At 41.6% G+C, this 23,060-nt stretch overlaps 1 protein-coding gene across 7 annotated transcripts in view; it reads right to left on the reverse strand.

The window, feature by feature from the left end:
* Nucleotides 1–23,060, reverse strand: part of mcf2la (mcf.2 cell line derived transforming sequence-like a) — a 235,019-nt gene that overhangs the window by 80,068 nt on the left and 131,891 nt on the right. For all 7 annotated transcript variants that reach the window (XM_043700234.1, XM_043700236.1, XM_043700233.1 and 4 more), the window contains 5 exons: nucleotides 20,753–20,872; nucleotides 13,411–13,602; nucleotides 12,412–12,603; nucleotides 10,294–10,459; nucleotides 5,944–6,032 (listed from right to left, as the gene is read on the reverse strand). In XM_043700234.1, coding sequence (XP_043556169.1) covers nucleotides 5,944–6,032; nucleotides 10,294–10,459; nucleotides 12,412–12,603; nucleotides 13,411–13,602; nucleotides 20,753–20,872 — 759 coding nt within the window. The remainder of the gene's footprint in view (nucleotides 1–5,943; nucleotides 6,033–10,293; nucleotides 10,460–12,411; nucleotides 12,604–13,410; nucleotides 13,603–20,752; nucleotides 20,873–23,060) is intronic.

Below are 23,060 nucleotides of genomic sequence, written 5' to 3' on the forward strand. Positions count from 1 at the left end.
GGGGGGATTTGAAGGCGGAGGTATGAGAAATGGAGGAGATGCAGTTGAGGGCATCGTTGATCACGGGGGAGGGGAAATTACAGTCATTGAAGGAGGAGGATATCTGGGACGTCCAGGAGTGTAATTGTTCATCCTAGGAACAGATATGGTGGATGCAACGGAGGAATTGGGAGTATGGGATCGCATTTTTGCAGGCAGCGTGATTGGGAGAAGATGTAGTCAAGGTAGTGGTGGGAGTCAGTGGGTTTGAAATAGGAGTCAGTGCAAAGTTGGTTGCCGGAGATGGAGACAGAAAGGTCCAGGAAGGGGAGGGAAGGGTCAGAGATGGTCCCGGTAAATTTGAGGTCAAGGTTGAAGTTGTGGGTGAAGTTGTTCGAGGTGGGGAATGGTGCTAGTGTTGCTGTAGAAGAGGGACTGTTCTATAAATCCTACGAAGAGGCAGGCATTACAATATGCAAGAAGAAATAATAACATTACACACATACACACAGATTACATGGAAGAAGCGGAGTCCAAAAGTTTTACAAAAATACAGGGGAACCAATATGTGAACGATGCAGCTGTAGCAGTGGAGATTATAGTAGCATTGACATTGAGAATGAACAGGGAGAAAGTGAGGACAGTGGATGCTGGAGAGTCAGAGTCAAAACGTTTCGGGTATAAGCCCTTTGTCAGGTATGCATGCCCAAAACACCAACTCTCCAACTCTCCAGGATGCTGCCTGACCAGCTGTGCTTTTCCAGCGCCACACTTTTTGACATTGAGCATGAACAGTTGATTTCAAGATCCTTGACATTGTGATTTGATTGTTAAAAAGAACCAAGGGAAAGAGTTTCAATGTCACAACCCACTTGGGAAAGTAAGCGGATGCCCAATCCTCACACTCCCAGATTAATCACAAAAGGTAAAGATTTAATTAAGTGCTCAAAGACCCCAGTTTACCTGTCTCATGTTAACAGAAAACACTGATCAAGTTCCTGTACTTAAAAACTACTGTTTATTACAAATAAGTGAATACTAACCACAGGTAAAACAAAACTATGAATTATCAACAGGTAGCTTTCTCAGTTGAAACTCTAACCTCCCTTTAAAATCCCTACACAACAGACAGACAGATACTGACAAACAAAAAAAACATGGAGTTATAGGTAGAGGAATACATCCTGGGGAAATCACAATTCAAAGCATCAGTCTGCTTCCCAGATCTCCTTCTTGAATTCTATCACTTTGGTGCAGGAGACAAAGGATGAACAATATACTAATTGGAAAGTCTTTAAGTTACTGTTTAAAGACAAAAAAAAAACAACTGGTGGGAGAAAATAACTGGCTTTCTTCAAGCTTTAATTATTCTGCCGTAGAGATAGGCACACAGAATCTGCTCGCTCAGGAGGTTTCTCCCACTTCTATCACAAACTGTTCAGCAGGAGCCAGTCAGAGAGCTGTCATCACACTGAAGCCTTCTGGCATCTACAACTGGTCACAACTGCACAAGCCAATCAGCAATCTGTTGCTGGACAAATCTCACTGTACTCATAGGTAAAAACAATGACTGCAGATGCTGGAAACCAGATTTTGGATTAGTGGTGCTGGAAGAGTACAGCAGTTCAGGCAGCATCCGAGGAGCAGTAAAATCGGCGTTTCGGGCAAAAGCCCTTCATCAGGGCCTGAACTGCTGTGCTCTTCCAGCACCACTAATCCAAAATCACTGTACTCATAACCCAGTTGACATGTTAGTGTTTTTTCTGTCTTCCTCAACTCCTTGCAAAGCAAAAGTGTAACGTAAACTTAAAGTACAGCAATTACTTCCACAGTCCTTTTCCCAACTTTAGTGCATTATCAAAAATAAAGAAAAATAAAAACTTCAGCGAGAGGGTGCAAACGAGAGGGAGTGCGAGCCAGAGAGAGAGAGAGCGCACATGAGAAGACTTCTTTTTTTGAAAAAGAACATTTTGGTACTAAATAGTAGTAATGTCAATGAGTTCTGATCTATCATCATGACAACTCTTAATAGCATCTCTCAGGAGTTGGGTTCCATCATGCAGTCCCCATTCGATGGACTTGGGGACAAACAAATTGATCACTGCAGCTGGTCAAGGAGGTAGCACACTATCACCTTCTCAGCAGCAAGTAGGACTGGGCAACAAACGCTAACCCAGCCAGTTACAACCACATTTAAACAATTTTTTTTAAAAAAATATGCCTTATAGATTTTGTTCCTCTAGATCAATAGAATTGGTGAACCGCAGCCTGACAGTAGAGAAATGGTTGGGAAGGATAATAACATATTAGATCCTAATAACCCCCTCGAACGACACCTTTCATGGTTTCAGAAAGCAAGTAAGATCTGACTGCCTGAGGAGAGGTTGAATTATTGCTGTTTGAGCCAGAGTCAGAGTCATAGAGATGTACAGCACGGAAACAGACCCTTCGGTCTAATTTGTCCATGCCAACCAGATATCTCAACTCAATCTAGTCCCACCTGCCAGCACCCGACCCACACTCCTCCAAACCCTTCCTATTCATATACCCTTCCAGATGCCTTTTAAGTGTTGCAATTGTACTAACCTCCACCATTTCCTCTGGCAGCTCATTCTATACAATTACCATCCTCCGCATGAAACAGTTGCCCCTCAGGTCTCTTTTGTATCTTTCCCCCCTCACCCTAAACCTATGCCCTCTAGTTCTGGACTCCCCCACTCCAGGGGAAGAGACTTTGTCTATTTATCCTATCCACGCCCCTCATGATTTTATAAATCTCTATAAGGCTACTCCTCAGCCTCAGAAGCTCCTGGGAAAACAGCTCCAGCCTACTCAAACTCTCCCCATAGCTCAAATCCTCCAACCCTGGCAATATCATTGTAAATCTTTTCAAGTTTCAAAACATTTTTCCGATAGGAAAGAGACCAGAATTGCATGCAATTTTCCAAAAATGGCCTAACCAATATTTTGTACAAACTCTCAGAGATTGCTAATGATTGACCTTGTACAAGATCCTGACTAAACTACAACAATAATTTTTCAAGATGGCAGCAAAGTAGGACTCTCCAGGTAGAGCTTGTTCACTCTGTCTGTTTCTTTTCTTTTCCTTTTGTTTCTTTATCTTTCTTTCTTCTCGGCAACGTCCTGAACTTTTGGCCTCAGCATGAACTTGCACCCTTGGCCAACTCCACAATGACTAAGAACTGAAACCTACTAGAGAAAGTTCAGTGCTTTGAAGTGCTTTATGGTTGTAATTAGTTTCATAAATGTTGAGTGAATATCCTTATAAATCCAATAGAGATTTTTTTTACTGTCTATTGTGCAATTTATAGTTTACATTAACCCAAATTTTCCTGTTAATTTATTTTTAATACAAGTTAATTTTAGTTTGATTGTTAAAGTAAAAGTTAGAGAAAGTGAACCTCATTTCATTGGTTTTCCAAATGTGGTAACTGAAAATTTGACTATTTTAGATAATGCAGCGATATGGCAATAATTTATCTAAAGTGCTCTTCAATATGTTCTGGCTGCAATTGACCATTGTATCACTTCCTCAAGCCTGTACAAAAGCAAAGGATCTTTGAATGAAGACCTTCACTCTGTTACAGAAAAAGACATGTTCTGTCAGATAACAATGTTATGCAACAGGCAGAAAACCACCATCAAAATGGGATATGCCGTTGGAAGCTGTCAGATATATGAAGGTAGTGTAATTAATTATTCGCTTGATGCGAAACTGATGGACATTACTCTCATGCAGTTTATCCATTAAGCATAGTTGCCTCAGAGAAGCCTTTAGCTAAGTGTACACAGGTTAGCTTGCTTCTCTCAGCAGCCAGCAAGCCTCACATCTGCAGTGAATAGGTAGAGAAGAATAGAAGGATTGCACAATATAATAGTTATGGAAACCAACAGGAAAGTAGGGTCTGACATGCTGCAAGTAACAAAATACTAAATGTACATTAATACATTCAAAGTCTTTGTACTATTAGATTAGATTAGATTAGATTACTTACAGTGTGGAAACAGGCCCTTCGGCCCAACAAGTCCACACCGACCCGCCGAAGTGTAACCACCCAGACCCATTCTCCTACATTTACCCCTTCACCTAACACTACGGGCAATTTAGCATAGCGAATTCACCTAACCTGAACATTTTTGGATTGTGGGAGGAAACCGGAGCATCCGGAGGAAACCCACGCAGACACAAGGAGAATGTGCAAACTCCACACAGAGAGTCGCCTGAGGCGGGAATTGAACCTGGGTCTCTGGCGCTGTGAAGCAGCAGTGCTAACCACTGTGCTATCGTGCCGCCCACCGTGCCGTACTATATGAGGACAGTGAAGTTGTGTGAGGAAATTCTCAGAGTAACATTCTGGCTTTGGGAGCTTCATACAACCATGTAAACCCCAAAGTCCAAACCATTACTTTGAGATGCCTATGAGGGAAGTATTACAAGTGTTTACTCCAGGAAACATGGCACCAGTTACCTATTTAATACAAGCATTGACTGCAAATCCCCTAGAATAGGAAGATAGCTGACACTATAAGTTGTCTAAAAATGATAAACATTGGCTGTATTTCAAATTGCTAAGTCACCAGGATTGGATTAGATGCATCTGAGGACACTGAGCAAAGGAATGATGGAAACCGGAGAAGCATTGACCATGATCTTCCAATTCTCCTAAGTCACAGAAGGGATTTAGGTATGTGCACACAAATTGTATGGACAAATTGAGTAGGAGATGAAAGGGCAAACAGGATTTTGGGCTTTATAAATACCATCAATTTCAAAAGCAAGGAAGCTATAATGAACCTTCATAAAACACTGGTTCAACTCAGTTATGTCCAATTCTGGGCATTATGTAAAGGATTTAGATATAGGGTAGAAACAAGATTATGAACATAGTTCCAGGCATGAGTGGCTTCTGTTACCTGGATATATTGGAAAAGCTGGGACTATTTTCCTTAAAGTGAACGTTGAGAGAAGATTTGAGAGAAACCGTAAGTGTCTAGACTGGGTAGTTACAGAGAAATCATTCTCATTGGCAGAAAGATGGAGAATCCAAGGACATGGAAAAAGAAAAAGAACCAATGCAGGCATGGGAAAAACATTTGTACTCATGAGTGATTAGGATCTGGAATGAGTTGGCTGTGAATGTGGTTCATTATTCAATTATAATCTTCAAAGGGAATCCAATCAGTACCTGGGCACAGAGTTAGGGGAAACGAGTGCAACAAATAGGAATGCAACCAGAGAGCTGACACAGAAAGAAATGGGTCCAATGGTCCCCTCCTGTGCTGATCCTCTTTACAAGTTGTCTAAGGAGCTAAATCAAAAGAAAATGCTTCTCAAGCATTTAACTCTTACCTAGGAATGGATTCCATTGGAAACGAAGGCTTTCTATATGACACTAGCATTGGTTTGTGAGAAAGATCCAGAATTAGCAATACAAGTTGAGAGAACGCAGGGATTTCAGGGTTGTAACTATTCATTTTCTGATAATTATCATCTATTATAAACGGTTCTTTCCTGTCTCCAATGAGGGACTTTGGCTGCATAGCTTGAATCCCATCAAAACTGGAATGTATGGAAATTTGGCACTTGTGCCAACATGGCCATTTGGTTCAGTAAGATGAAATGCCATCCCCATTTAGTTCAAAATGTGACAACAGAAACGGATCAAAACCCATTCGCATCCATCCAAAATAAACTTTGTTCTGAAGAGTCACTGAACTCAAAATGTTAACTCTGTTTTGTCTCCAGAGATGTTGCCAGACCTGCTGAGATTTTCCAGTGTTTTGTTTTCTTTTCTGATTTGCAGCATCTGCATCAACTACTTTGTGATGGGTATATGTCAAACCTTGCTGATTAAATATGCTGCATCTCTGGCCACTAACACACACACCTCAGAGCTGATAATTGCTCATTGTTTATGAAATTTAACAGAAATATTGTTGTACCTTTGAAAGACTTTTGTTTCTTTTCAACAGATTAATTTGAGTCACATTTGCTTTGTGGCTGAAGTTGGGATCATGTCCTTTACTGATATCTGAAAGATAAACATATAATTCAAATTGAACTTTAGATCATTCCTACAAAAAACAGTTTCAATGTGTACCAATTTATTTATATTATATTCATTGGCATAATACTTATGCCAACATGAGAATTGTGCATTATTAAACTAACCAGGGAAACCAATTAACACTGCAATTACCCAAAGGAACAACCAATCCAGATATCCTTCTAATGGCACATAGGAAAACAAATTTATATCATTTCATTGGAAAATTAGGAAATCCTGGTCATGAAGAGGTAGCAGAAATGTGGGATAAACTAATGGACATACTGATAGCAAACTCATTAGTTTCAATTTCCAACAATAGGGCATAAAGACAAGCAGTAGGCAAGGACAAGGCCTGGAATTGGCTTTTAGTTCATACAGAAAATAGCATACAACTCTAATCACTCCAAAGCAGCACATTAGATGCAACAAGAGTCATGGATCCCCAAGGCTGCTGTAACTAACAGATATTTATGAAAAGGAACACTAAGGTTACAGAAAGATTGCATGAGTCATTTCCTAAATGATTTTCTAATACTATTTGTGATTTTGATCACCTAAATCTGTTTAGCTGTCTCCATTGAAATCCCAATCCTGCATCCCTGTGATGCGGAACATGCACTATACAGTGCAGACCAAATCTGTCCGTCATTGATTCTCATACATCAGTCAGGAGTACAGTGCACACATACACTTGGGATGCCCTCAGTCAGGGATTATGTCCACATACAATCCAGTGAGTTGGCAGGGGGCAATTCTGCAAGCCCAGCAGCAGCAGTTGGAGAGATATAAACACAGCAGTCAGAGAGATATAAACACAGCAGTCAGTCACATCTAGGACTGCTTATCACGGTTAGTGGTCTTGGGTGAATGCAGTCCGAGGGCTACATCCATCAAGGGTTCAGGAAGGTGCAAGGGCGACTCGTAGGGGCAGCAGAGGATCACTGCCATTAAAGGTGGGGATCAAGGTAAGTACAAGCACGGAGGATGTAGAGGGTATGGTAGGCAATGGGAACAAGTGGCAGCGACCATTACTGTGGCCTTCAGAAGGGGAGTATAGAAGATCAGGATGGCATCATTAAGGTGTAATCTGAGATTCATGGTTGGCAGCTGTAGGCCAAGGTCAATGTGGTGAGTCTGTGCATGGGAGTGGAGGGTGGCAATGTTGGAAATGGGCTGTTGGGGAGTGAGAGGATTGAGGAGACATGGAAGCTTTGGCGGTACCTGGTAATCAGCAGAGCTTAGTGAAAATGGTATTCACCACAAGCTGTGTTCCCTGCCACCACTTGCCATTCTGTACATACAAATTGCTACTAGAAAATGGCTGGCACAATGTCCAGGATGAGCAGTCTGATGTGTGAAAGTGCAGTGTCCATATTTTCCACAGAGAACACTGAAGGAACAAATACAGAAATGAGCCATTTGCAAATGCCAGCTACATTTAATTTGCAATAATTTCATTACATATTTGCTGTGTTTGCAGAGTGTAGGTGTTTGAAGGTCAGATGTGGTCAAAAGCAATTTGCACCATGCCACTGATGCCTGCAAAGTGAACACTGGCATTTTAATGTTATTGAAATTAACCAGCGATAATTTGTGGGCGGCACGGTGGCACAGTGGTTAGCACTGCTGCCTCACAGTGCCTGAGACCTGGGTTCAATTCCCGCCTCAGACGACTGACTGTGTGGAGTTTGCACATTCTCCCAGTGTCTGCGTGGGTTTCCTCCGGGTGCTCCGGTTTCCGCCCACAATCCAAAGATGTGCAGGTCAGGTGAATTGACCATGTTAAATTGCCCATAGTGTTAGGTAATGGGTAAATATAGGGGTATGGGTGGGTTGCGCTTTGACGGGTCGGTGTGGACTTGTTGGGCCGAAGGGCCTGTTTCCACACTGTAATGTAATCTAATCTAATAATGTAAAAAGGCAAACGTTGACCAGAGGTAATTCATTATTTGTGCAAATTCTAAGGTTGCTGTGAGAGCCACACATGATCATTTCATCATGTATCATGTAAATTTAATGATGGTCCATACTGAATGCAATGAGAGTTTGAAAGGTACGCAGGATTTCGGAGTACAGCAAGTACTTCTTTTTGTCGTCATGTGCTGGTCACTCAACTGGTGCAGCATCTTTATTGAGTTGCTGCATGTGCTGAGGCTAATGCTCAATGAATGATTGAGATGTACTCTTTGTTATCCCGTCCAGCACGTCTCACTGTATGGAGAAGTGTGGTCAGTCCTCATCTAAGTGGTATGCCACCAATAATTCTCCTGACATCTAAGGGCTTCTTTCATTCTTGTGTTCCCAATATAGGTCATTTCAGCCTGCCGCTGGAGGCATATTAGTCACTGGAGAGACCTTCCATAGAAGGCAAATGCACATGCAGGAGATCCTCGGCAAACAGCAAGGCCAGGGACAGTATGGGCAGAGGTGGAGGTGGAGCACCCAGCCCAAGGAGAGATCACAGCCTCAGGGCTCCACAGTATGCCTGGAGTCTTCAGGTGACTCAGTGTTTTTGCCATGATTTCTTTTTGTGGATAAGAGAGGCACAAAGTCAAAGCAGGGTGCAAGTGTGAAAATAAATAAATCCCCTGGGCTGGATGGAATTTATCCTAGGCTTCTCTTGGATACCAAGAGGAGATTGCAGTGCCTTTACCTTTGATCTTTATGTTGTCACTGTCTTCAGGAATAGCGCTAGAAGACTGGAGAATATTAAATGTTGTTCCCTTGTTCAAGAAGGGGAGTAGAGACAACCCCAGTAATTATAGACCAGTGAGCGTTACTTAAGTTGTGGATAAAGTGTCAAAAAAAAGTTATAAGAGATAGGATTTATCATCTAGAGAGGAACAAGTTGATTAGGGAAAGTCAACACGATTTTGTGAAGGATAGGTCGTGCCTCACAAACCTTACTGGTCACCTTCTCAAAGAACTCTAAACAGGTGAATGAGGGTATAGTGGTCGATGCGGTGTATATGGATTTCAGTAAAGCATTTGATAAGGTTCTCTACACGAGGCTATTGCAGAAAATACAGAGGCATGGGATTGACGGTGATTTAGCGGTTTGGATCAGAAATTGGATAGCTGGTTAATGATGGGAAATGTACAAATGGCAACCACCACTGACTCCCAAAACAATTTGATCATATATGAAAGGTGATTTATTGACCTGTGGGAGAATGTTTTCTAAAGAAAGGCAATACCCAAAACTTGTTCCCAATTGTGACATAAATGAAAACCATTACAGCTCCCACAAGGCTTGAAAAACTTGGGTATCATTTCTATTCTCAAAGCTTCTATTGGCAGCAATTCTGTGACAGAAACTCTACTAATTAAGTGTCTCAGAAACATTAGATAGGATATATAAAACTGAAAGTATCAATAAATCTGGTAGATTAATAACACGCCCTCTAGATTTTAAAAAAAAAACCTTGGTTTAACTAAATATAAGATTGCTCTGTACTCTCTGAATTGCAAATATAATTAATAAAGTAACATTCTGAATGTGTAGTTACAAGCGGTACAGTCTAGTTAAGCTACAATATCAAAAATACTATCAAATAATTAAAAGAATGGAAATTTCATGTAAAATGATAGAAAGGGGGATAAAGGAGGCATTTGGCATGCTTGCCTTCATCAGTCAGAGCACTGCGTGCAGCTGTACAAAATATTGGTATGGGCACACTTTGAGTACTGCATACAATTCTAGTCATCCTGCTATAGAAAGGATGTTACTAAATTGGAAAGGTGCAGAAAAGACTTACAAGGATGTGACCAAAACTGGAGGGTTTGAGTCCTAAGGAGAGGTTGGATAGGCTGGGACTTCTTCCCCTGGAGGGTAGGATGCTGAGGGTGACCTTATAGAAATTGATAAAATCATGAAGGCATAGATAAACTGAATATCCAAAGTCTTTTTCCCAGGGTAGAGGAGTCCAAAGCTAGAGGGCATAGGTTTAAGGTGAGAGGGACAAGATTTAAAAAGGACCTGAGCGGCGACTTTTTCACACAGAGGGTGGTGCGTATATGGAACAAGCTGCCAGAGGAAGTGGTAGGGGTGAATACAATTACAACATTTAAAGACATTTGCACAGGTACATGGATAAAAATGTTTTACAGAGATATTGGTCAAACATGGGCCAATAGAATGAGTTCTGTTCAGGAAACCCGGTCGGCATGGACGAATTGGGCTGAAGTGTCTATTTCAGTGTATGAGTCTATGACTCTCACTTTTGAAAAAGTCTAACAATACCTGGGCTTGGGTAGGAGATGGGTGATCTTGGAATTCCTTCAGGACGAGGAGCCACTGGTTGCACTGGACGGGTTTGTTTTGCAGCCAGCTTCTTAAGACTTATACTTCGCTTTTCAAACATTTCTTCCATCTCCTCTTGTTTTTGGAAGATTTTTAGAACGGGAGCCTGCAAAATGAATGAAGCAACATGACACTCATGAAAGGACAAAGACAGCAGATACATGGGAGCACCACCATCTAAGAGTTGCCCTCCAAGTCACACACTTCAGACTTGCAAACATATCACGGTTCCTTCACTGTTGCAAGGTCAACATCCTGGAACTCCCTCCCCAACAGCACTGGGGATGCACCTACCCAAAATGGACTACAGCGATTCAAGAAGGCAGCTCACAACTACCTTCTCTAGGACAATTATGGATGGGCAAAGGCTGGCATAGCCAGTGAAGTCCATATCCCCTGAATGAATAAAGAAAATTAAAACACCTTTACAATGCAAGTAAAGAAAGAAAAAATACATTCTCTCACTCTGAACACTGCCAGTTCATGAACACCTCAGATCTGTTATGTTTTTTCCAAAAGTTTCCTTCTTTTCTAAGATTAAGTTCTTATTCCACAAATATGTGTATATGCATTGTACTAATAATTCTTCTCATGTTTAGTAATTCACAACCTCACTCTTTTGTTAAATCAAGGAAGCCTGTTTAACTTAGTTCCTTTTAAAGCATACATAAGTTTGGTCAGGGAGAACACTGTCCACAAAGGAATGGATACTGTTTGAATTAACCTTGTTACAACCAGCTGAGGGGGTAAAGTAGAAGAGACAGTTCATCCTTGTCTTTATTGAATGCAACCACTGTTTCAGGCAATTTCAATTCTTTCAGCTGCTGTTTGGACTAATCTAAGAGCAGGAATCCTTGAGATGATTTGGAGAATTGAGTGATTGAGTGGAGGGATTTACTGACAGTTTTCAGATTGTTTTCAAAAGGATTTCGGTGAAGTCACTTGGAACTCGGCAGAGATCCAAATGCATCAGGGCCCCTCTGTTTGTTAATTGCCTTGTACCAAGTGAAGCTTTTAACTGCTCAAAGACAAATGATGAGGTAGAGGCAATGTAAAAGTGAGTAAGGACCAATTGTACAGTGAGTTGCCACTCCTGTGATCCACAGTGAGCTGCTATACCAGAGAAAGAAAAATAAATGCACATAGGGAACACCAGTTGGCTCTACTTCAAGGCACTAGCATGTTACATAAAGAAATACAAGATACAATTTAATTTGTTTTAACACTGGACCTTACTCAGGTATTGAAAGGGAATGTAATTGAGTCAAATGCAAGGAGGGACCCTGGGCATTTTCCACCACCTCAATCCATCTCAACACCCCACAGCAGTCACCAAAGTTTAAAACAAACACAAGAAATCAGAGCAGGAGCATGCTATTTAAATATGCTGTGACATTCAACAAGACCATGATTGATAAGACTTTGATCAACTTTCCTGCTTGCATTCAATAACCATCGGCTCCCTTTTTGATCAAGGAATTGCCTGACTCAGTTTTGAATAAATGAATAACTCATCTTCATTGGTCTCTGTAGAACAGAATTTCAAGGGCTAATGATCCTAAGAGTATAAATTCCTCTTCATCTCCACTTTAAATGGGTGATATTTATTTTAATTGTTCTGACTCAATCCAGATATCACCTATATGAAGATGCATCCCCTCAGCAACTCTGTCAAGACTTGTTGGAATCTTAAATGTTTCAATAAGATCACCTCTCATTCCAATGAGCACGGCCTCACACTGCCCAAACTTGCCTTACAAGATAGGTCTTTAATCACAGAAATCAGCCTAGTAAATCTACTGTGAACGGATTCGAATGCAGTGTAACTCCCCATAGTGAAGAAGGCAGAAAGGTATGCACTACTCTGGGGACAATCTCACTAATGCACTTCCCAAAAGCATAAGCAGCTTTGTGCACAGGAGGTGGTGCATGATTCATTTCACCTTACAAACTTTATTGGGGTCAGTGCTGAAAAGACTTGATGCAGGTAAGCTCAGTTTAATGCAAGGAATTTGATTCATGGGATCATTAATATTTCCAATATTTTCAAATAATTACCATGAGGTCATCTCCAAGTATAGCTTTATATTTGTTAGTGATGTTACTAAGATCCTCCAGTTTCTGGCCTGATGCGGTGTCCAGATACTTCTCAATTTCCTGCAGGGCTGCCTCTGCCCCATCCTGAGACTGACATTTATCAACAGATTGTGAGGCTAGCAAATAAATCCCAGAATCACACCACTGCATGGCCTATGGGAAGAGGAGAGTGTGCAATCAGTACAGGCACAATAAGACATCAACATCAATTGTAACAGAAACAGAAGTTGCTGGAAAATCTCAGCAGGCCTGGCAGCATCTGTGAAGAGAAATCAGAGTTAACATTTCAGGACCAGTGACCCTTCCACAAAGGATTTCTGAGGAAGGATCTCCAGATCCAAAATGTTAACTCTGATTTCTCTTCATAGATGCTGCCAGATCTGCTGAGCTTTTCCAGCAAACTCTGTTTTTGCATATAAAACAGGCAAGATTAAGAATTAATGAAATGCTAATACATGCAAATACGCCTCTTACCACTTATTAGTGAGATTCTTATATCACTATTCCAACCTGTAGTTCAACATCAAGAATCTCATTTTTCCAATCGACATATTTTGCCAACTGACTCACCGTTGCCAATGTTATTCCGGGACTGGGAAAATAGCAAACCATTCAATTTGAGGGTTGGACAACAAATGCTGCTATACCAGCAACAATTACATTCCATGAAAATATAAGAAAAGAAAAAAAACCTGTTTGGATTAAATCAAAAAATCTCTCTCTGCTCAGATTCTCTCTTCAAAATACGTGTCTTGTCATAACATGCACAGTTTGAGTATGGTCCTTTCATTTCTCAACAGTGTGACAAGCATCAACTTTTCAGAAAGGATATTTACCGCAAGCAAACTCAGTGGATGAGGTTCTATGCCTGAACCACTGTCTTGTAGACAATACACTTAATACAGATACCAGTATTCTATATGATTTCTTACTTTTTATATAGTTCAGTATTATTTCTACCTGTTCCAGCCTCTTGTGCAACTCCATTGATTGATTAAGCAGTTCCTTTTTGGTTTTTAGTCCATTCGCCAGGTTGCGACACACAGCTCGCAGCTCGATGCATTTGGGAAGAATTGAATCCACAGCGTAGTGATTGTCCTCAATAAGGTGATCCCCTTGAACTGCCAAGGTTTCAGCTTTCTCTAATACTTCCTGTTACAACACAAGCATGAGGTTTCTTTCAAAATACTATAACATTGGCATTTTCCTTTCCAGCTGCATTTACAATTCAGAAAACATAAATGAGCTTTGTTTAATGAAAGCCAGAAACAAGTTAACATGATGCAACTAGCATATGTTCATTGGGATATTTTTAAAATATAAGCATTAATATATTTCACAGAATGCAATCTTATTGTTGTGTGCTCTGGAGTATATATCTCCTTGGTAATCTTTAAATAAATACTCTAAATCTTTGTGGATGGTGGGCAGTATTTTAAAGTACCAGCTAGTAAGTTATGCACTACAAAACTTTCAGCTTCTGACCTGGTCCTGTAGCCACAGTATTTACATGGTTGATCCAGTTCTGTTTCTGGTCAGTGGGAATGTCCAGGATATTGACAGGACAGAGCTGAGGCAACAATGTCAATTAATGCCATCAGGAGATAATTAGATTCTCTCTTGTTGGAGGTGACCTTTCCTGGCACTTGTCTATTAACTGCCTGGTTCCCATCCCTTCTGCTTTCAGAACCCCTGACTAGATTTTTGAACAAACATCACTATCCTGGGCTTGTTAAGTTCAACTTTGCCCAAAGTTTGATGTAAATACTTGTTGGGAGACGGAGATGTGCTCATGAGTGAGATAGTGTATCTGGTTAGGAACAGAGGAACAGAAGTAGGCTACTCAGCTTAACTCCGTATATCTGCCTTAGGCCCATATCCATCTATACTTTTGCTTAACAAAACTTTATCTATCTCAGATTGAAAATTAACAACTAATCTAGCTTCAACTACCATTTGTGGAAGAGAGTTCCAAACATTTATCACCATTTGTGTAGAATGTTTTCCTAACATCTCTCCTGAACAGTCTCCACCCTAATTCTCAGACTGTGCCTTCCTAATTCTGGAATCCCCAACCAATGGAAGTAGTTTATCTTTATCTACCATGTCTTTTCCTATTAATATTTTGAAGACTTCAATCAGATCATCCCTTAATCTTCTAAAGTTGAGAGAAAACTGGCCAAATTTATATAATCTCTCCTCATAACTGGGCTTCAGGGGTTAGGTAATCATTCTTGTAAATTTACGTTGTACTCCCTCCAAGGCCAATTATCCTTCGAAAGGTGCTATGTCCAGATTTGCTCACAGTGCTTCAAGTGGAATCTAACCAGAGTTTTGCATAACTGCAGTATAAATTCTGCATCCGTATACTTCAGTCCTTGAGATACAAAGGCAAGCATTCCATTAACTTGCTTATTTTCCGCACCTCTTCATGGCATTTTAAAGATCCATGTGCCTGAACCCCCATGTCTCTTTGGACATTCACTATATTTAACTTCATACCTTCTCGAAAGTACCCTGATCTATTTTTTTTACATACAAAATAGAGAGCCTCACACGAAATAATGTGATTAATTGAGGCACTAACACAAATCCTTCAGGACATCACTGATCACATCCTGCCATTCAAGAATTGACACATTATCCCTACTTTGTCACCTGCCACTCAACCAATTTCCCAGCCATGTCAGTAATTTACCTTCAATCCCCAACTAAGGCTTCTACATTAGTTAACAATCTCTTAAGTGGTACATCATTAAACGTGTTCTGGAAATCCATATAAAACATCCTTAGACCATTCCCTATCCACTATCTCAGTCACCTCTTCAAAGAAAAAGTCAATGAGTTTTATCAGGTATAACCTACCTGTCATGAATCCATATTGTTGTCCATGATTAACTAAAAATTTTGAGAAGTACAGTTATCCCATCCTTGATTCTAGACTCCAACAAAGTCCCTACCACAGATATTAGCCTCAATGGTCTGTAATTCTTTGGTTTTCCTCTTCCATCCTTCTTAAAGGTGGAGTATTATGTGGCATTTTCCAAACCCATATCTAGGGCACTCTGAAAGATTATAGTTAGGATGTCTACAAACTGCTCCCTGACATCCTTTAACACTCTTTAGGTGGAAATCATCAGGTCCTGGGAATTGGTCACTCTTTAATTCCATTAATTTCCTCTTTCCCAATGTTTTATAGTCCTTAAATTTCTTCAGTCCCTGCCCGCAGCCCACTATTAATTTCCTTGCAACTTCTGGTGAGCTATCCTCCTTTTCCTACTGTAAATACTGAGGCAAAGTAATCAGTCAGCACTTCTGCCATTTCCCCCAATAGCTATTGGCAGTATCCCTACCTTCAGTTTTTAGTGGGCCAACATTGCTCCTGACTACTGCTTTCCCTTTAGGTAACTAAAATTTCCTCAATGATTTTGATCACCCTGTCAAGATTCCTTTCATAGTCCCTTTCAGTCATGCTTACAAGCTGCTTTCTAACCTTTGGCTAATCTTTGTATCTTTTCCATTCAACAAGATCTGTGCTGTTTTTTGCATTTTTGTGAGCCCTTTTGTTTAGTTTTATGTTGTCCCTTGACTCCTTAACTGTCATAGAGTCACAGAGATGTACAGCACAGAAACAGACCCTTCAGTCCATGCCGACCAGATATCCCAATCTTGCCAGCACCTGGCCCATATCCCTCCAAACCCTTTCTATTTATTTATCCTTTCAGATACCTTTGAAATATTGTAATTATACTAGCCTCCACCACTTCCTCTGGCAGCTCATTCCATACACTCACCATTCTCGGCATCAAAAAGTTGCCCTTCAGGTCTCTTTTATATTTTTCCCCTCTCACCCTAAACCTATGCCCTCTAGTTCTGGACTCTCCCAACCCAGGGAAAAGACCTTGTCTATTTATCCTATCCTTCCCTTCATATGATTTTATGAATCTCCATAAGCCTCTGATGCTCCGGGAAAAGAACCCCAGCCTATTCAACCTCTCTCTATAGCTCAAATCCTCCCCAACCCGGCAATATCCTTGTATCTTTTCAGAACCCTTTGAAGTTTCACATAATCCTTCTGATAGGAAGGAGACCAGAACTACAGGCAATATTCCAAAAGTGGCCTAATCAACATCCTGTACAGCGACAACATGACCTCCCAACTCTACACTCAATACTCTGACCAATAAAGGAAAGCATACCTTCTTCGCCATCCTATCTATCTGCGACTCCACTTTCAAGGAGCTGTGAACCAGAACTCCAAGGTCTCTTTGTTCAGCAACACTCCCTAGGACTTATACCCTTAATGGTAAGGTCCTGCCAAGATTTGCTTTCCCAAAATGCAGCAAGCTCCATCTGCCACTCCTCAACCCATTGGCCCATCTGATCAAGATCCCATTGTACTCTGAGGCAACCTTCTTCACTGTCCATTACACTTCCAATTTTGGGGTCATCTGCAAACTTACTAACTAGACCTTTTATGTTCACATCCAAACCATTTATGTAAATGACAAAAAGTAGTGGACCCAGCACCGATCCTTGTGGCATTCCACTGGTCACAGGCCTCCAGTCTGAAAAACAACCCTCCACCACCACCCTCTGACTTCTACCTTTGAGCCAGTTCTGTATCCAAATGGCTAGTTCTCCCTGTATTCCATGAGGTCTCACCTTGCTAACCAGTCTCCCATCAGGAATCTTGTTGAAAGCCTTACTGAAGTCCATATGGATCATGTCCACTGCTCTGCCCTCATCAATTCTGTTTGTTACTTCTTCAAAAAACTCAAATCAAGTTCATGAGACACGATTGCCCATTCACAAAGCCATGTTGATTACCCCTAATCAGTCCTTGCCTTTCCAAACACGTGTAATTTATGTAAATCCTGTGTAAATCCTGTCCCTCAGGATTCCCTCCAACAACTTGCCCACCACCGATGTCAGGCTCACCGGTCTATTGTTACCCGTCCTGTCCTGACCACCTTTCTTTAATAGTGGTACCATGTTAGCCAACCTCCAGTCTTCCGGCACCTCAACTGTGACTATCAACGATACAAATATCTCAGCAAGGGGCCCAGCAATCACTTCTCTAGCTTCCCACAGAGTTCTAGGGTACACCTAATCAGGTCCTGGGGATGTATCCACCTTTACGCATTTCAAGACTTCCAGCACTTCCACTTCTGTAATATGGACATTTTTCAAACTGTCACCATCTATCTCCCTACACTCTATACATTCCATGTCCTTCTCCACGTAAGAGAAAGTTAGGACTGCAGATGCTTGAGATCAAGAGTGTGGTGCTGTAAAAGCACAGCAGGTCAGGCAGCATCTGAGGAGCAGGAGAATCGACATTTTGGGCATAAGTCCTTTATCAGGAATGAGGCTTGTGGGCCGGGAGGCTGAGAAATAAATGGGAGGAGGGGTGGGGCGGGGGGAGGGATAGCTGAGAATTTGATAGTTAGATGAAGGTGAGGGAGAAGGTGTTAGGTTTGGGTGGGAGGGAGGGTGGAGTGGATAGATGAGAAAAGTGATGAACAGATCAGGAGGGCGGTGCCGATTTGGAGGCTTGGGACTGGGATAATGTGGGGGGAGGGAAATGAGGAAACTGTTGAAATCCATATTGATCCTGCAGGGTCCCAAGGCGGAATATGAGGTGTTCTTCCTCCAGGCGTCTGGTGGTAAGGGTTTGGCGATGGAGACGGCCCAGGACCTGCATGTCCTTAACAATATGGGAGGGGGAGTTAAAGTGTTCAGCCACGGGACGGTGGTGTTGGCTGGTGCAGGTGTCCCAGAGATGTTCTTAAAACAATCCGCAAGATGACATTGGTGGAGGTACAGATAACTTTCTGTCAGATGTGGATTGCGCTAGGTAGACGAAGGTGAGGGAGAAGGTGCTAGGTCAGAAAGGAGGGTGGAGCGGATAGATGGGAAAGGCAATGGACAGGTCAGAGGGTGGTGCCTAATTGGAGGTTTGGGACTGGGATAATATGGTGGGGTGGGGAATGAGGCTATCTTCCCCCCCCCAACCCCACCCCCCTCCCATTTATCTCTCAGCCTCCCCTGGTCCACAAGCCTCATTCCTGATGAAGGACTTATGCCCAAAATGTCGATTCTCCTGCTCCTCAGATGCTGCCTGACCTGCTGTGCTTTTACAGCACTACACTCTCCTCCACAATAAATACTGATGCAAAATACTCGTTTAGTATCTTCCCCATCTCCTGTGGCTCCACACAAAGGCCTCCTTGCTGATCTTTGAGGGGCCCTATTCATTCTCTAGTTATCCTTTCGTCCTCAATGTATTTGTAAAAACCCTTTGGATAAACCCTATTTGCCAAAGCTATCTTATGTCCCCTTTTTGCCCTCCTGATTTCCCTCTTAAGTATACTCCTGCTGCCTTTATATTCTTCTTAGGATTCCCTCAGTATATCCTGTTTATAACCTGTTCATGGCTGTTTTGCATGTAAGATGGCGTTTTTCCCTCTCAGGGGTATTAACTGGCTTTGTATGATGTTAAATGTTTCTTTAAACATTCTTCACTATCCTTCAGTTGTTTTAGCTATTAGCAAGTTTTAACAGTTTACTGTGGATAGTCTGTGCCTCATCTCATTAAAGTCTGCCTTACCTGAATCTAAGACTCTAGCTGCTGATTCATTCATTCATTCAAATGCTACATTGAACATGATCACGTTCTGTTAACTATTCTGTTAAATGTTCAAGCACAATTAGGTTACTAATTAAATCCATGATTTGGAGATGCCGGTGTTGGACTGGGGTTTACAAAGTTAAAAATCACACAACACCAGGTTATAGTCCAACAGATGTAATTGGAAGCTAGTGTGCTTTCAATTAAACCTGTTGGACTATAAGCTGGTGTTGTGTGATTTTTAACTAATTAAATCCAGGTGATTACTCATTACTAAATCCAATATTGCTGTCCCCTTGTTGCATCCAGAAAACATTGCTGTAAGAAATCTCAGACACACTCCAGAAATTCTGACGGATGCTTGTCTTCCTCTTCCAATTTAAGTTAAAATCACGCATTAACACTACTCTGGTCTTGTTTCGTATCCGCCTATTATTTTCTGTATTTGCACAATCTAGCACATCAGATTCTTACCGAGGGGTGTATCCACACCTCTTGCAGGTTTAGATCCTTTACTGTCACTCACTAGGACTTATAACAGCACACAAACCAACAGCCACTCTCAGACAACAACTCACCAAAACAAAGGACCCGATACCCAGCATGAGCAAAACTAATATAGTGTACAAAATCCCATGCAAGGACTGCACAAAACACTATATAGGACAAACAGGAAGACAGCTAACGATCCGCATCCACGAACATCAACTAGCCACGAAACGACACGACCAGCTATCCCTAGTAGCCACACACGCAGACGACAAGCAACATGAATTCACCTAGACAGGGGACGAAACGTTTGCAACAAAAACTTCAAGCTCGGCGAACAGAACCACAGCAATGAGCACCCGAGCTACAAATCTTCTCACAAACTTTGAACTGTCACTCAGTTCCACCCATATGCAGCTCATTTCATTTATTTAATTTATTTGTTATTGCATTTGTCTGGCAGCATAGTGTTTCAGTGGTTAGCACTGCTGCCGCACAGGGCCAAGGGTTCAATTCCAGCCTCGGGCGACTGTGTAGAGTTTGCACATTCTCCCATGTTTGCAAAGGTTTCCTTGGGTGCTCCGGTTTCCTCCCACAGTCTGAAGATGTGCAGATTAGGTAGATTGGTCATACTAAATTGCTTGGGACGTGCAAATTAGGCAGATTAGCCATGGGAAATGCAGCTTTACAGGGTAGCGGGGTGAGTCTGGATGAGTTGATCTTCAGAGAGTTGGTGTGGACTTGTTGGGCTAAATGACTTGTTTCCACACTTTAGGAATTCTAGGATTCTGCAGAACTCTTATTCAGGCTATCAACATCCACCTTTCCTCAAATGCTGTGCTTTAATCACCTCTTTATTATTTCCTTCTAATTTAATCAATACCCTGCTTATAGTTCTATCATTATGTTTTGTACCTGAGTAGGATTTCTGACTGCTTATTTACTCCTTGTCCTGTTACTTGATTTTGAAATGATATTGACTTCTCCCTAACAGTCACCCCTTCCATTTGTACCTTTAATGTCTTTCAATTCACTTATCAAACAATGACAGTGATTGCAGTCCATGGCTAAACAGGCTTAGAGGTTCCAAATTCTCCATGTGGAAGACTGTTTAAAAGATCCAGGAACACAGCAATTTCTAAATACTTTCACAACATTTAAATGATTATCAGCAATTACCTGAGACTTATCTTCAAAGTTACAAAGGTCTTTAACAATGTGGCCGACATGGCAGGAGCTGTTTCCAAATTCAGTGAAAGTGCTGTGTCGTTCAGTTACGATATCCAAAGCAGCCTTGACCTTAAAAAGAAAGCATTAAATGCTACAAGTTTTCAAAAACTGGCATTGGTTTGAATTATTATTGCAGTTTGATATTTGATATCATCAATTACAGATACTTCAAACCCATTCCACATTATGTTGAAAATTGATATGTAACTTTTAAAGTTATATTAACAATAGCTGAAAGCTTTCTCATGGTATTTTCAGTCATCAAATGGGGCATGCCCAATCTATGACTTATTAATCAAATTTGGCCAGTCATTTCCTTTTATCCAACTCTTGAAATAGCCCCAGATTTATTTTCATCACTGCACACCACGGGAGCTTAATCTTGGGTGATACCCAGCTGAGTTGGATCATTTGAGAGCAGTAAATATTGGTCAGATAAGAACACATAAGCCAGAATACAAGACAAAAACTACACTTGGTATTTTTTTAAGATGTGAAATGCTGAAGGGGCATTCCACCCGTTCAGATCTGCCATCATCTTCCCACCCCAAATAATCTATCCCTGACTCCCCTGGTTTGGCATATCTTTAAACCTCCTACTTGTCTCTCATCCTCTCTTATGCTGTTGCCTCATGTTTTTTTTTTTGCAACTCCAATGCATCCTTCCCTTATCACAGCATCAAAATCACCTTTATCTTTGTCCAAGTCATGTAAAATTTAATTTGTGACTATGATAAACAACCCCTCCTCATCCTTTTCAAGCTATCTGCAGCCTTTCATAGAACTGAAAAGAGTTTATTTCAATGTCTCTCAGTCATCCAGACAAGTGAGCCCACTCATGCCTATGTTGATTCTTATCTATCATGGTCAGAAAATCACCCAAAATAGATTCACTTCCCATCTCTACAGTTCCTCTGGAGTCCCCAAAGAACCCACTGTTGGCCCCAAACTATTTCTCATGAACATGCTATTCCTCAGTAACATCATTCAGTTGGTTCGAGATGTACAGTGACGACATCTGCACCACTACCTTAACCCCTCTCAATCTCCACAGTGTTATGCTGCTCATCTAACATTGAGTAAGCAGAGGTCTCCCCCAACTGAATATTGGATTGCGCTTGGTCAACTTCCCTAATATTGACTGGAACCTTCTCAGTGCAAATAGTTTGGATGGAGCAGATTTTGTCAGGTGTGTCCAACAAGGATTCCTGGCTCATTATGTAGATAGGCTGACTAGAGGGGAGGCCATATTGGTTTTGGTGCTTGGCAACAAACCAGATCAGGTGTCAGATCTCTCGGTGGGAGAGCATTTTGGTGATAGTGATCACAATTTCCTATTGTCATGAAGAGGGATAAGAGCAGATGGTATGGGAAAGTATTTAATCGGAGGTGGGGGAATTGCAATGCTATTAGGTAGGAATTGTGGAGAATAAATTGGAAACAGATATTCTCAGGGAAATGCACAACAGAAATGAGGCGGCTGTTAGGGAGAACTTGCTGTGAGTGCTGGATTGGTTTATCCCAGCGAGGCAAGGAAAGGATGGTAGGGTGAAGGAACCTTGGATGTGGAACATCTAGTCTGACTACTGCCTCACAGTGCCAGGAACCCCAGTTCAATTCCAGCCTTGTCCGTGTGGAGTTTTCTTCCAGTGTCTGCGTGAGTTTCCTCCGGGTGCTCCGGTTTCCTCCCACAGTCCAAATATGTGCATGTTAGGTGATTTGGCCATGCTAAATTGTGCATAGTGTTAGGTGTATTAGCCAGAGGGAAATGGGTCTGGATGGGTTACTCTTTGGAGAGTCGGTGTGAACTTGATGGTTCTAAGGACCTGTTTCCACACTGTAGGGAACCTAATCTAGTCAAGAGGAAGAATGAAGCTTACTGAAGGTTAAGAAAGCAAGGATCAGACATGGCTCTAGAGGGTTACAAAGTAGCCTGGAAGGAACTGAAGAATGGACCTAGGACCAGTAGAGGAGGGCATGAAAAAGCCTTGGCGCGTAGGATTAAGGAAAACCTCAAAGCATTCTACACTTATGTGAGGAACAAGAGAATGGCCAGAGTGAGGGTGGGGCTGATCATGGACAATGGCGGGAACATGTATCTGGAATTGGAGGTGGTAGGGGAGATCCTGAATGAATACTTTGCTTCAGATTTCACTAGAGAGGGACTTTGTCATTTGTGAGGACAGCATGAAACAGGCCGATATGCCTGAACAGATTGATGTTAAGGGGAAGGGTATGCTGCAAACTTTGAAAAACA

Source organism: Chiloscyllium plagiosum, chromosome 12, assembly GCF_004010195.1.
Source record: "Chiloscyllium plagiosum isolate BGI_BamShark_2017 chromosome 12, ASM401019v2, whole genome shotgun sequence".
Taxonomy (NCBI): domain Eukaryota; kingdom Metazoa; phylum Chordata; class Chondrichthyes; order Orectolobiformes; family Hemiscylliidae; genus Chiloscyllium; species Chiloscyllium plagiosum.